This window comes from Heterocephalus glaber, unplaced genomic scaffold, assembly GCF_053883595.1.
Source record: "Heterocephalus glaber isolate CG9 unplaced genomic scaffold, H.glaber_assembly_v1.0 deba00000621, whole genome shotgun sequence".
NCBI lineage: Eukaryota > Metazoa > Chordata > Mammalia > Rodentia > Bathyergidae > Heterocephalus > Heterocephalus glaber.
Genome location: NW_028258153.1, coordinates 6,636,771 through 6,651,040, shown reverse-complemented (window position 1 = coordinate 6,651,040; position 14,270 = coordinate 6,636,771). Strand labels below are relative to the sequence as shown.

General features: G+C 50.5%; 1 protein-coding gene across 2 annotated transcripts in view; it reads left to right on the top strand.

Annotated features, from left to right (window-relative positions):
* The window catches only part of Pnkd (PNKD metallo-beta-lactamase domain containing), an 81,575-nt gene that overhangs the window by 53,167 nt on the left and 14,138 nt on the right, over positions 1–14,270 (top strand). The window contains exon 1 of one of the 2 annotated variants that reach the window (XM_004864599.4): positions 8,136–8,447. The exons of the other annotated variant lie outside the window; for it this stretch is intronic. Within the exon in view, the coding sequence (XP_004864656.1) occupies positions 8,287–8,447 (161 nt within the window). The 5' untranslated portion in view covers positions 8,136–8,286. Of the gene's footprint in view, positions 1–8,135; positions 8,448–14,270 lie in introns of those variants that run through there. 2 annotated transcript variants of the gene reach the window in all.

Below are 14,270 nucleotides of genomic sequence, written 5' to 3'. Positions count from 1 at the left end.
GGTTTCATTTTAAATTATTTTCAATATTATTATTTAGTTTTTTGAGACAGGGTCTCACTATTAGCCCAGACTAGCTTTGAATTCTCTGAGTAGCCTCAAACTTGTGATCTTCCTCCCTCAAGTGTTGGGATTTCAGTATGACGCCCAGCCTGGCTAATTTTATATTCCTTTTTTTTTTCCTGTACCAGAGATAGAACTCAGGACCTTGGACTTGTGTCAGGTGTGGCTCCAAGGTCCCAAATCCCCAGCCCCTAATTTTATATTCTTTTTTTTTTTTTTTGGTACTGGGTATCAAACTTGGGACCTTGTGCTTGTGAGGCAAGTGTCAGAACCACTGAAGAGCTAAATCCCCGGCCCCTAATTTTATATTCTTAGCACTTTAATTGACCTGGTATTTATTTTGGTGGACTCTATGGCACATGTCAAAATTACCCCTTTGTAAATAGTTATCCACATACCATATCTTTCCAGCCCCATTAAGAAATAATCTTTGTGTTTCCCACCACATCTGTCAGCTATTGTTGTAATAATGCTGCATAACAAGCCAATCCCAAATGGAGAGGCATTCAGTAAACATGCACTTCCCACTTCTGCACCTGTAGGCAGGCTGAATTTTAGCTGAGCTCTGCTTGGCTAGCCTAGCTTCCAAGCTGTGAGTGAGACCAAGATCTCCTCCATGTGTTTTTAACCTTCCTTAGACCAGCAACTTCTGGAGGGATGGCCTCATGGCAAAAGGCACACACACAGTTGAAGTCCAACTACAACAGCACATATAAGTCCCCTGCTTGTATCACATCTGCTAACATTCCATTGGCCAATATGTCACAAGACCATGCCCATATGCAATGGTGTGGGGAAATATATTCCACCTCCATTAAAACAGTGCATGGTTAGGGCCAGGGATTTAGCTCAGTGGTTCCGGCGCCTGCTTCACAAGTGCAAGGTCCCAAGTTCAATCCCCGGTACCAAAAAAAAAAAGATAATTAAAACAGTGCATGGTTACATGGTGAAGGACACGTTACAGGTAAAGAGGAAGGGCTGAATGCCAAAATGCAATCTGTACAGCCATGGAGATAGCCTTTCAGGAAATGAGGTGGTGTGTTGATAAAGGCAGATCAGAGTCTAGAAAAGGACCATTCAGGGAAACATTCAGTTTGAATTTGCTCATGGGAGGAGGAAAGCAATAGCCAGGAGAAATATCTTAAAGATGTGAACAAGAAGCCAGGGGTGGTGGTGCACACCTGTAATCCCACACTCGGAGAGGCTAAGGCAGGAGGATTGCAAGTCTGAGCCCAGCCTAGGCAATTCAGTGAGACCCAGTCTCAAAATTAAATAAAAACAAAGAAACAGCTGGGGCTGTAGCTCAGTGTAAAGGCCCTGGGTTCACTCTTCAGTACTAGAGGTGGGGAGAGAGGAAGATATGAGCAGGAGGCACCAGTAGCATTCCCCTAAAGCTTCATATGTACACCCAGGGGAGTGGCACACACCTGTAATCCCAACTGCTCCGGAGGCTATGGCAGGAGTATCTCAAATTTGAGGCTAGCTTGGGCAATTTGGCAAGATTTTGTCTCAAATTTTTTTTAAAAGGGGCTAGGAGCTGGGTGTGGTGGCACACGCCTGTAATCCGAGCACTCTGGGAGGCTGAGGCAGGAGGATCACAAGTTTGAGCCCAGCCTAGGCAAATGTTTTTTCTAGGATAGGCTATTTATTTATTTATTTATTTATAGCCTAGGCAATTCAGCAATTTAGTGAGACCCTGTCTCAAAATAAAAAATAAAAGCTGGGAATGTAGCTCAGTGGGAAGGCCCTCTATTTAACACCACAAAAAAAGGGGGTGGTAGTTATGTGGCTTACTGGTAGAGTGCTTTTCTAGTATATGCGAGGCCCTGAGTTTAATCTCTGGTAGCAAAAAAAAAAAAAAAAAAAAAAAAAGTCACATGTAAATAGCAAAATGTATAGAGAAATGCGTGGACACAGAACTTGTGTCCTTTAAGAAGTGTATTTGCTGAAAGCAAAGGAATGAAGTTGGGGCCTGAGGTTGGGAATAACAACTGTGGGTAGGAAGAGGAGGCCTCACCAAAATTAAAATAGTGCCAAGTATCTATGTTGGGGGCCCAGTAAGGCCTGAATGGTAGTGGCCCTGATTCACTAGGGCTGCTAGTTTTCTTCAACCCTGTCTGCCAGGAGGTGAGAGAAGAAAGGGATCGTCAGGTTGGTAGCAGCAGGTCTGGCAGTTGGCAGGCTGAGGCTGGAGGGACAAGGGGTGAGGAAGCTGACACCTGGTGAGGGGTTCAAGGGAGGGGACCCAGCTCCAGATTGGAAGGGAAGAGACAAGAGCAGGAGGGACTGAAAGGCTGCAAGAAAAACAGTTGAGGGCCAGAGCTAGAAGAACCTGTATCCTGGAAATGAAAGAGCCAGGGAAAAAGACATTGGAGTTAGGTTTCCAGAGGCAGATGGGTTCCAGGTGAATGTAGGATGTGACCAGGCAGGTGAATTACAGTGACAACCTTGAAGTCGAGGTCAGGAGCAAAGTTCAGATCACTCACACAAAATGCACACTGTTGAGCAGCAGCCCAACCTACTGAGTCTGCATCTCAACAGGGAGGGGTCAGGTGTCTGTTTCCCAAGCTCCCTAACCCTTGAGAACTGATGAGCTGCATTGTTGAATGGGCCAGGCTTGTTGGAGTTACTTGGCAGAAATAAGGCAGGAAGAGTAAAAATGGGCATCTAATTCCTCAGAGTCTGGGCTGGGTCAGTGCGTGGACTGATGAGGCAAAGGGGTGAGAAGTTTTTACATGCGCCAGGAAGAGCAGTCAAGCTAGTGCATCCATTTCCAAGCCAGAGCTATAACAAAGGCAGCTGAAGGTTTCTCCTCCAGAAGGCAGGACAGCGGGAGGGAGGGAAGGAGACAGAAAGCAGAGGACTGAACAGTCAAGATAGGGCAAGGTGAGAGCTCCCTGCAAAGGCAGATAATGTTAGGGATCTGCTTCCAATTCAGCCAGGGCTGCAGGGTAAATCTATAGCACAGCAGCTCAGAGGGACATCCCCAACAAGATGGAGGGCTTTGGTGGCAGCAACAGAGGAGGCAATGATCGGGTGGGAATGGGGTTGGGCTGAGCAGGGGCCATAGGATCCCAGCTCCCACTTCTGAGTTGGGTTAACTTTTCTAAACTGAACTGACTTATCCATTCTGGTCCAACAAGATGTCTCTTTTCTCTAATATTCAGACAGCTCCAACCATCACACCTTCACGGTCAATCCTGTCATCATCGTCATTGTCACTGTCATCATCATCTACATCATCAGTGATTTTCCGGGATGCCAGCCAAGTACCATGCATCCAGCTAGAGCCATGACATAAAGATGAAGTCGGGCTGTCCTAAGGGAACAGCCTGGCTGGCAAGTGGAATGGGGACAGATATGAGAACCCTCACCCCACCCCAGGAACCTGGAAGGGTGCTTGTCTTCTGTGAGTTAAGCTCTTAAAACCACCAGACCTGCATCATTAATGGGTCTCTCCGAGGAAGATCTCTCCTAAGAGTCGCAGAGGTGAACCTTAGCCTTGGGGGCACCCCCAAGTTGCTCCAGGGAGGAAGTCATGGCCAAAGACCCAGAAAGTGTGGGTGCCTCTGACTGGGCTCTCCTGCAGCTCTCCTGATGTCATTTGTTCTGACTACTAGCTCACAGTCTGGCCTCCCCCATAAGATTTGGCTTTCATACAACCCTCCTGCAGAGAGGGAGCCCACTGGTCAGGACAAGAGGGTTCCAGTCATTTGACAGTCATAGTCCTCAATGGCAGTAGACAAATTGTCATTCATTCATTCTTTGGTTCCATCACTCATTCATTCAGCAAATACTTAACTGAATATCTGCTGCAGGCCAGGCATTATACACACCAATAACTTCCTGGGGCTTACATTCCAGGGAGGGGGACAGGCAAGAATCGCAAAATACTGTAATGTCAGATTGTGAAAAGCACCTTGAAGGTGAAGGAAGTAATCAGAGTAATACAGCAGAGATGGAGTAATAAGGAGAGTGACGGGGCCAATAAAGACCTCCCACAGAGGGTAACATTTTTCTTTGTAGCTGGCCTTGAACTTCTAGGCCCAAGGGATCCTCCTACCTCAGTCTCCCAAGTAGGGCATTTTCTTTGATGTATACCTTACATATGGTAAGGTGCACACATCTTTAGGGTGCGGCTTGGTGAGCTTTTACATTTACATATACCAATTTCTTACCTCTATACTACAGATTTCAGCCCAGTAATTCCTTACTGTAAGGGCCTGTCCTGGGTATTGTAGGATGTTTAGCAGCATCCCTGGCTTCTGCCTACAAGATTCCAGTGGCAATCTTCCCTACCCAGTTGTGACAATTAAAATGTCTTTAGATAGCCAGGCGTGGCAGTACATGCCTGTAAACCTGGCTACATGGGCTAAGACAGAACATCACAAATTCAAACCTGGGCAATTTAGTGAAACCTTGTATCAAAAAGTTTAAAAAAATTTTTTAAAGGGCTGGAAGTGTAGCTCAGAGATAGAGCACTTGCCTAGCATAAGCAAGGTCCTGCAAACCCAGCACTGCAAAAAGAAAGGTCTCCAGGCACTGCCAGATGTCTCTTGGGAGGCAAAACAGTCCCCGCTGACAGCCCCTGGTGTATGCCACATAACCACTACTCAGCTCAAGTTTCCGGTTCTCATTTATTGGCATTTGAGCTCTTTAAAGAATTGGGGGAACTGTTCAAAGTGGAGAGAGCATGAGCGAAGGCCCTGAGGTAGGGAAGAGGTTGGCACATTTGAGGAACCATGTGGCTGATCTGTGGTGACAAGAGCAAGAATGGCATCTGAGGAGGTTAGAGACAGGCTGAAGCAGGGGCCTTGTGGGCTATGGTTAGGATCTGACATTTCCGAGAATGTTCATTAGGGGTTTATAGGTATCGAACATCGTGCCTGACACCAAAGAATGGAAGATGAATAAATTAAATTATAGTCTCTAAAGAAAGACAGTAAAGTCTTGAAGACTATAGACAAGATAGATATGTGAGTGAAGAGCTATGCTATGGGAAATGCATTGAATGATAGGACTAAGTACAAGACTCAGGGCCGATAGCTGGGCATGTGGTGGTACATGCCACGCACCCTCAATCCTGGTACTTGGGAAGCTGAGGCTGGAAGATTGTAAGTTCAAGGCCAGCCTGAAGTACATAGTGAGAGTCCATTTCAAAAAAACAAACAAAAAAACAAAGATGGCACATTGGGAGACAAGCTTAAGTCCATCTGGGGGTGGTGGGAAAGTTCAAGGAAAGCTTTCTTAAAGAGAGCGCTCCAGATCTGAATCTCTGCTGAACAAAAAATGAGGGGCACACCAGGCAGAAAGCACAGCACGTACAAAGGCATGGGGGAGTGAAACAATATGTTAGATTCTGGAGACTCTTTGTTAGGTACCATAGGATGTAAAGTGCAGGAAAGGGCTAGCTCATGAGCCACCAGTGGGCTGGGATAGAAGACTCCTATGGACGGGTGATGAAACAAAAGCAGATCAGGAGCAGACAGGGGAAGTCTTCCTGAACAGCCCAGGGTAGAGGAATGTGGCTCCCTGAGCCTGTAGGAGTCTCCTAAAACACCTCCCTCACTCCTTATCTCTAGCCCTGTCCTAACTCCATATATTTCATAAAAGGGATCTTGGGCTTATTAGCTGAAACCTTGTTGATGTTTGCATGTGGCTTGAGATTTAGGTTTCCCAGGCTCATTCCCAGGCCGCCATTCCCCGTTTCAGATTATAGGGCTGGCAATTTAATTTCTCCCTCTAATGCCTGTCTGGCACAGCCTTAGCTGCAGCAAGGCATGTTCACAATGCTCCACAATTCTTCACTTTGCATGTATAGACACAGACTTTGAGACACATACTCTCCTCCTGGTAGGGCATTCTTCAAATTAGCTATCAGTCTTCCGCTTACCAAAAGCCCAACTCCATAGGTCTCAACATACCAGGATCAGCACTTGTTCCTTAATGCCAGTCAAGAAGCCAAGCAGTGGTGAAGGGCAGGAAAGGGCCATGCTGGAAAGCACTGATAAAGGATTCAAGAGCTGTGGGGTTTTCTAGAAAAGGGGAACAAAGGCAAGAGCTGGAGGTTTGCATAGCTGGGGGCTTTGCATTACCAGCAACATAGGTAATTTCATTTTTTGAGTCAGGATCTTACTTTGTAGCTCAGACTGGCCTTGAACGTGCTGATGCTCCTGCCTCAGCCTCCCAAGCCTTGGGATTACAGGTATGTGCCACCACACCTGGCTGCATAGGCAGTCCTGGCCCAGTCAATGGTCTGGTTGATCCGGTACCTCAGAGGTGGTTCTGCAAGGTTCTGGGAGAGCCAACATTCTTTGAGGGGACAATTCATTTTCTCATGGAGGGATACTTACAAGGGGCAGCCTCAGTTCTTGTCACAGGGTAGTTGCTCCCACTTGAGTGGTGACCTTATCATGGGATAGTCCATGAGGCTCCACTTTTCCTGCAATCTTCGGTAACTGCAGATCTAGGACAGTAACTGGAGACCTCTAGGCATCATTCCAGGGAAGAAAACAAGAGTATTTCCTCACCTGCTTCCCTCCTCATGTACCCTGTGGATCTGGACATTGTAAAAACTGGCAAGTGTATGTCCCTGCAAGTCCTGAAAATTACACTTAGTTACTCTTATCTTGGTGTCTGCAGTCTCAAAGGGCCATGAGAGAGGCTCAGTAAGTTTAGGGCTAATGAATGTTGTATTACAGATACTCCTTACGTGATTAAATTCCCATGTGCAACGTGGAGCAGGGATCTGAGCCACAGCCGTAAGAGAACAAAGGAGGCAGATATAAAGCGAAGACAGAGATGCCAACCTTTGTCCTGCTTTTAGTTCCCCATTGGGCACCTACAGGCCTAGCCCTTCCTATGGCCCAACTGAAAAGCAGCCAAACCACAGGGAGGGGACAAGGCATAGGCTCTGTCCTCAAAATGATCTATGGAAAAACTCTGGGGATGTCTCAGTTTTCTGGATTAAACCCAGAATGAGGTGATTTACTATTCAGTTCGGGGACAGTTTAACACATCCCTAGGCTCTTTGGGGAGGGGGGATGGGCAGTGAAAGCTACATTGTACATAATGATCCTACAGTTGTAAACTCTGCACTCTGAGGACTCAATCTTTGGATCCAAATATCAAATCCTCCTTCAGCAGGAGAGAAAACAAGTCCGATTGGGGGTCGGCCTATCTAGCATCTCCCAGAGGAGCACAGGAAGCCAGGAAGAAAACAAGAGTACTTCCTCACCTGCTTCCCTGCCCACGTATCCTGGCAGAGCCATGTGAGCTCTACTGATTGCAGTGTTTCCTTCCGTTCCTGCCCTGGGCCAGGGCAAGGAGCCCATCAGGAGGCCACAGTACACAGAGGTGGGGAAATGCAGCTGGGCATGAATGAGGGCTCCTGTGTCCTAGGCCGCTCTGCCACTCCCCACATGACCTTGGCCAAGTCACTCCCCCAGGCTTCTGTGGTCCCTCTTCCCCTCAGGGCATGGATTAGAAGTCACCTGCTCAGGGAGGCCTTCTCCCACCTAAGCTGCTCGCTCTGTGCTCATCCATTGCCTCCTGATTGCTTCCCTTACAGCACCACAGTGTGTATGTGTTTCAATATAGGTGTAGATATTTTTGGTTTTGTTTGGTTATTTGGTTTGTCCCCCCGATTAGATCCTAGACTGTAGGCTCCAGCGACTGGAGAGACTGTGTGTTTTTAATCCTTCATCCTCGGAGCCTAGCAGACGTCTGACACTTAGGAGGAATTAGAAAATTAATTTAGTGAATGAAGAAATTAATGAATGGCAATTGACCCACATTTACTCCCAGATTCCTTCCAACTGAAAAGTTCAGGAGTCTGAGGCTTCTGTCCCAGGAGAATCATGGCAGGGCCTCTCCCGAGTTCCCTGGAGGGGGAAGGAGGCAGGGGCAGGAGGAGGACTTCTGTGCCTCTCCCAGGACTCAAGCGACTGTGCACTAGGACTAGCGCAGGTCCGAAGCCCTCTTCGCCCCGCTTCCCGACCTGTCAGTCGGGGGCGGAGCCAGGCCACCTCCAGCCGGTGGCGTTCGCTCGGGCAAGGCTGGCAATGGGGCGAGGCGGGGCCAGTACACCCCTCAGGTCCTGCTGCCACGCGCTCTCCGAGCCGGGCCCCCACCTCGCGTGTTCGCTTCAGGCCGGGACCGGCTGTCGCCTAGCAACGCCTGCCCCGCCCCCTCCCACCCGCTGGCCAACTGGCTCCCGCCCCCAGCATGGCCTGGCAGGGCTGGACGGCGCCCGGGCTGTGGGTCGCCGGCTGCGGGCTGCTGCTCCTCGCCTTCGTCCTGCTTCTGTGCCCCCGAAGCTGCCGAGCGCGGCGGGGCCTCCGCGGCCTGCTCATGACGCGCAGCCGGCGGCTGCTCTTCCGAATCGGGTTAGTGTCCGGGCTTCGGCAGGCTGGCGCGCTACCGGAGGGGACAGGGAAGGGGGCACAGGGTTGCACTGGATATCAGGACTGGACTGGGGCAGAGAGGTCCTGGTCAGAGCTGAGAGATGAGAAGACGGGCTGTAGAAGCCGCTGAGTTCTTTGGGACTGAGGGAGGAAAAGGAGTTGGAGGGCTGTATACACGGGAATTCGGGGAGCTGTCGAAGGGGGGCTGTACTATACAAGAGCCGGACTCGTGCTAGTCAGGGCTGGGGTCTGCAGGCCCGGCCCCTGTGGGCAAGTGCGGGGGCGGGGGGACGCCTCAGACCACATCTCTGGTACGAAAACAGCCCTCCCTCCGCATATCGCTGCCCAACCCTCCCCAACACCCACCATCTCCCCACCGTCTAGTTAGTTGGCTCTGTCCCAAGCACGAGCCCCAGCCCCTTTCCTTGTATCCTCTACCCTGGCACGGGAAACCCCAGGCTGTGAAATCTGATCCGACTAATGGCCCAACTCCCCAAGTTCACTGCCCTCCAGGGACTGCCCCCTGTAGACCCTCCCCTCCCTCTGCCCCTTCCAGCCTGGGCCCAGGCAGGGCTGACAACTCTTGCACTGCCTTGCCAGACAGGGGGAGGCAGGGAGAGGGCCAGGAGAGAGGTTTCTGATGACCCCTGTGCCCTTCCTAACTTCCAGGGGCCCCATGGGGCAGACCATTAAGCCCCAGTTTAACAATAGTGATGATGGGGCTGGGAATTGTAGGAGCCCTGGCCACAAGCCATGTTGCCAGAAGGGCCTAAGCCTGGGAATTTCCTGAGCTGCAGAGAACATACTGTGCCATTCAGCCACTTTTCCCTTCCCAGATCACCCCAGGGCTCCCCAGAGCTGCAGGCCTAGAATCTCACTCACACTCAGTCTGAGAACTAGAGATTTCTTAAAAGCCTACTGGGCTGAAAAAGGAATTATAGACAATGCTGCAACCAAGTTGTTATTGTTCTGCAAGTAGCATTAAAATAATGATATTTTAAAATATATTAATATATTTTTTGGTGGGTTGTTTTGCTTTGTTTTGTTTTGTTTGGGACAGAGCCTCGATATGTAGTTCAAGCTGGCTTTGAACTTACTGTGTAACCCAGACTGGCCTCAAACTCAGGCAATCCCCCTGCCTTAGCCTCCCAATTGCTGGGATTACAGGCATTTGCCACCAGGACTGACCTGGAATTTTTAAGAAAACATTTCTCCTCACAAAATTTGTAGGAATTTTATAGCCTTATTTGGGGAAGGAGTTTTAAATTTACTTTTACTTCCGAAATTGGTCAGTTTGCCAGGCCTGGTGGTGCACGCCTATAACCCCAGCACTTGGGAGGCTGAGGCAGAAGGATCACTGGGAGTTTGAGGCCCGCCTGGGCTACATCGTGAGTTCAAGGCCAGCCTGAATTACATAGTGAGACCCTGTCTCCAAAAAAAAAAAAAAAAAGGAAAAAAAGAAAATGGCCTGAGGAAGTAGAAAATTGGAGTCTCCATAAGGAACTAGAATCAGAATTCCTGTGATCAGAATGCCCAAGATCACTATATTAGAATTGTGAGGGTTTGGGAATGTCTACAACCTGGGTCTGGGAGTTTCCAAATCCCTGAACTTGGAATTCTCAAGAGCTTCTTCAAAATTCACTATTTCTATAGTCTTTCCTTTGTTTGGATTTTAAGGTTGCTTTGGAATAAACTTCCCGAATTCATGGAGCAGAGGGTGTGCCTGGAATCAGAATTCCAGACCCTGCCCCTCTATAGTCTGGAAAACAATGAATCCAGTCCCTTGGGGGAGTGGCTGCTGGCCGCTGGCAGGGAGAGGGGATACTGGCAGGAAACTTGTGGAGAATGTGCAGGTGTTGTGGGGACTCCAGGCCAGCAGGTAAGATGGACAGGCAGGGGGAGCACATGTGCACTGCCCACCCCAAAGGTACTCTGGGAGAGCCACCAATAAAGGATTAGGGGCAGGGCAGGAAAGCAGACCCTGGAAACTAAACAGCAGCCAGGAGAGGAGCCATTGTTCTTGTTGTCATTAATATTGACGACAATTTCAGAAGAGGAGTGTTGGACAGTTTTAGAAAAGGCTTTCCTCAAACATCACCACTGTTGCTTTGGGATGGGAATCATTGGACCCAGCTGCCCGTGGATCTGGGCTGAGCTGAGGTTAGACACATGCATTTGGGGCTTGTGTGCCAGCTAAGCACATAGTAGTAGCATGAGGGGCACTGGACAGACAGCTTTGCTTCCTGTCTCCATGCATAGGAGCCATGTGACCTTGGACAGACACCTTTTGCGAACCTGGGTTGTTTGCATCTGTGAAATCGGGTGGTGATAGTACCCACTTCCCAGGCTCCTGCAGATAGTGCCTGGGGCCTGGCTCAAAGTGTGCGCTCAGGAAGCAGTGGCAGTTTCTCGTGCTATAGCCTGGGGTGGTCAGGAGAGGGGCATGTTGCATGGCCAGCTCCTGGAGCTTCCTTACATCCTTCACATCTGTCTTCTGAGTCTGTCATACCCACCGCCCAGCAGGAAATGCTGCATCCCTTCATGCATTCAGCAAACCCTAGCTGGCCTCGGTCAGGACTTGGGGGTCACAGGCAGGAGCAGGACGAGGTCACTGTTCCCGAGAGGCAGGGGAAAGGCACACATGAACGGATGTAAACAGGAGTCCAAACTGGCAGGAACGGGACCCAGTAGGCTTCCAGGAGCAGCAGAGCCTGGGATGGGGGGTGGTGGGTGGGACTCTCCCATGTGCGCCCCCACTTCGTGCCTCAGTTTCCCTTTTGCCCCTTTGCCTTCTTGGTAGTAGAAAGGCTAGCAGAACAGGGGCCCCAGGAGAGCCTCTGTCTGCACTTTTCTGTACCCCATTGCTACTACCCACCCTGGGCCAGCAGCTCCTCCCTGGCCTGGCCTCTGAAACCAACTGACTCTTTCTGCCTTTGTATCCCACGTGTTCTCTACAGAGCTGCCAGCGTGGAACTACTCAGATTTAAGTCAGAAACATGTCACTTCTCTGCTCAAAGCCCTCCAGTGCATCCTCATCCCTCTCAGGAAGCCAGAGTCCATTAGAAGAAAGGCTTAGTCCCTGTGCACCCAGCCCCCAGCCCAGTCGTACTGGCCACTCTGCTTTTCTTCTGATACCCCGGATGAGCCTGCCTCCCTCTCTGTCCCTTTTGTCACTTCCACTGAAACTTCTTCCCCCTTGCTACCTCCCTTCCTCTGGCTCCCTGAGTACAAACAGTAGGGCATCCACCTCTGCACTCTCCAATCCCTTCCCCGCTTTATTATTCATAGTCCTTACACCATGAGACATACTGTGTATCAACAGGCCTCTGTTTATTGTTTTTCTCCTCCAACCAGAATATGGTCACATAGGGGAAGAAATGGTTTGCTACTCTAGCCTAGCTTCCAGAACAATGCCTGGTACCTACTTGGCCCTTAGTAAATATTTTTAAATACTTGGATGTCTCGGCCCAAGGGCCATGCCCTCCATGAAGCCAGCCCAGCCTCCTCAATCCCAGTTCATCTCTGTCCCCACATGGGCCCTGCAACCGTTTTCCCTCTTAGCACCTGCAGCATGTCTTCTTGCCTGATCCAGGCTCAGGTGGACACAGTCTGGCTCACTGGTGACTCCCACAGACCTGGCCCAGGGAGCTGGGCTAAATCCAGAGTACCTGGGATCAGGTGGAGAGAGAGAAGGGGAAATCCAAAGAAACAAACCAAAACCAAAACCAATCCTGAGGCTCATGGAGGGCAGGTGGCCTAGAAGGACAGAAATCAGCCCAGGCCTCAGGGCTAGGACTGAGCTCAGTGGAGGGATACCCCGCTGGCCTCTTAATGTCCCCCCAGTCCTGCCCAGGAGTCCTATAGATGTTCCTCCTACCTCTGTGCACATGGGCATACTCCGGAGAGGGCTGCGACATCTGAGGAGCTGTCCTGGGACGGGAGTGCAATGCAGGCCTCCTGTGCAGCAGCCTGCAGTGGGCATGGGGAAGTGACCTCGACCCCCCACTACCTGTCCTCAGTGCTGGCAGCTTCAGGAAACCCTCACCGCCTTGGGACTGTTCAGCTGTCTCATTGTTCCCTTAGTTTCAAGAGAGCACAACAGAGAGCTGCTATCTGTTGCTAAGGGGCTTGAGCAGACCCTGGTTTTGTTAGAACACTGTGTCCCGGTGGCCATCCAGGTCCCTCAGCCTGCAGACAGCCCATTCCAGATTTGGTGTCATTAACAGTGCCCTGTCTCTGGTTGGATTCAGAGCCTGGGTGAGCTGGGTCCTGGCTAGAAGGACCCCTGACCAGCATCTCACCGACCTGGGCTTGCTTGTTGGGTTGCAATGGAGTCTGCTGCCCACCCCCCGCCCCCTCAGGTCTGGTGCCAGGAGGGAGGCCAGGGAGGTGACCCTGCAAAGGGGGCTCTCAGGTCCTTCTGTTGGAGGCAGAGCTTCCTTTATGCTGCGCCCCTCTTGCCCCTGGCCCAGCTGGGACAGACACTTGGAAGCCCTGGGGCTCCTTTCAGTCCTGCTCAGATGGTAAAAGGCCAAGGGAGGAGGGGAAGAAGAAGAGCGCCCTTGTTTGTTTTCTGCTGCGTGCCAAGGAAGGGCCCGGGGCTGTGTCTCGCTGTCCTCAGCTGTCCCACACAGCCTCAGACACCAGAGAAGCTGCACTCTGGCTGTGGCTCAGTGGGGCAAGGAGTGAGAGTGCGCTGCGACCCCACAGTGGGGCCTGTGGGAAAGGCCCCGGGCAGCTGCAGTCTGCCCCAGGCTCCACCTGCCTCCTGCCTGGGCCCCAGAGGACCAACTAGAAAACCTTATTTTCTTTTTGGTGAGGTGACGGTGGGTAGTTCCGGCCCCAGAACTGCTGAATCAGAATCCAGAAAGGGAAGGGAGAGGAGAAGGTCAGAATCGCGTTGTTTAATCGGCACTCCAGGTCATTCTGATGCAGTGGTCAAGGCTCTCCTTGAGAAGCTCTGTCCTGGATCCCTGCTTGCTGACCGTGCCTGGAACCCCCACGGCAGAGTGTGAACCCTCTTTTGATCCCAGGGTGCTGTGAGTCATGTGAACTTGGTGGCGAAGGGCATTCAGTTTTACAAAAAGGGAAACTGAGGTATGGAGAGTCAGTTCTTCCCTTTTGCATCTAGTGCAGGGCCGGGGATTTAGCTCAGTGGCACCACACCTGCCTGGCAAGCGCAAGGTCCTGAGTTCGATTCCCAGTACCAAAAAAAATTTTCACCTTTTGTATCTAGTGCAGAAGAAAAGAAGCTGTGTATCTGGTGAGGGCTCAAGAAACCAGGGGCAGCCAGCCACGGTGGCACATGCCTGTAATCCTAGCTACTCAGGAGGCTGAGGCAGGAGGATCACATTTGAGGCCAACCTGGACAACTTAGCAAGACACTGTCTCAAAAATAAAAAGAGCTAAAAAATAAAATAAAATAAAATAAAATAAAAAGAGCTGAGCATGGGGGCACACACCTACAATCCCAGCACTTGGGAGGCTGAGGCAGGAGGATCTCCGCAAGGTGGAGGCCAGCTTGGGCTACATAGTGAGTTCAAGACCAGCCTGAACTACATAGCAAAACCTGTCTCAAACAAAACAAAATAAACACACATTCACACACATACAGATACACAACTTAAAATAAGATAAATAAAAAGGGATAAGGATCTACCCCCGTGGTAAAGCACCCCTAGGTTCAAACTGCAATACTGAAAGAAAGAAAGAGAGAGAGAGAAGAAACTGGGTCCCCTTACAGAGGCAGTGGCATCCCAGCCAGGTGGTGGCCCCTGGCAGTAGCGCACAGCCCTTCAGGGTACT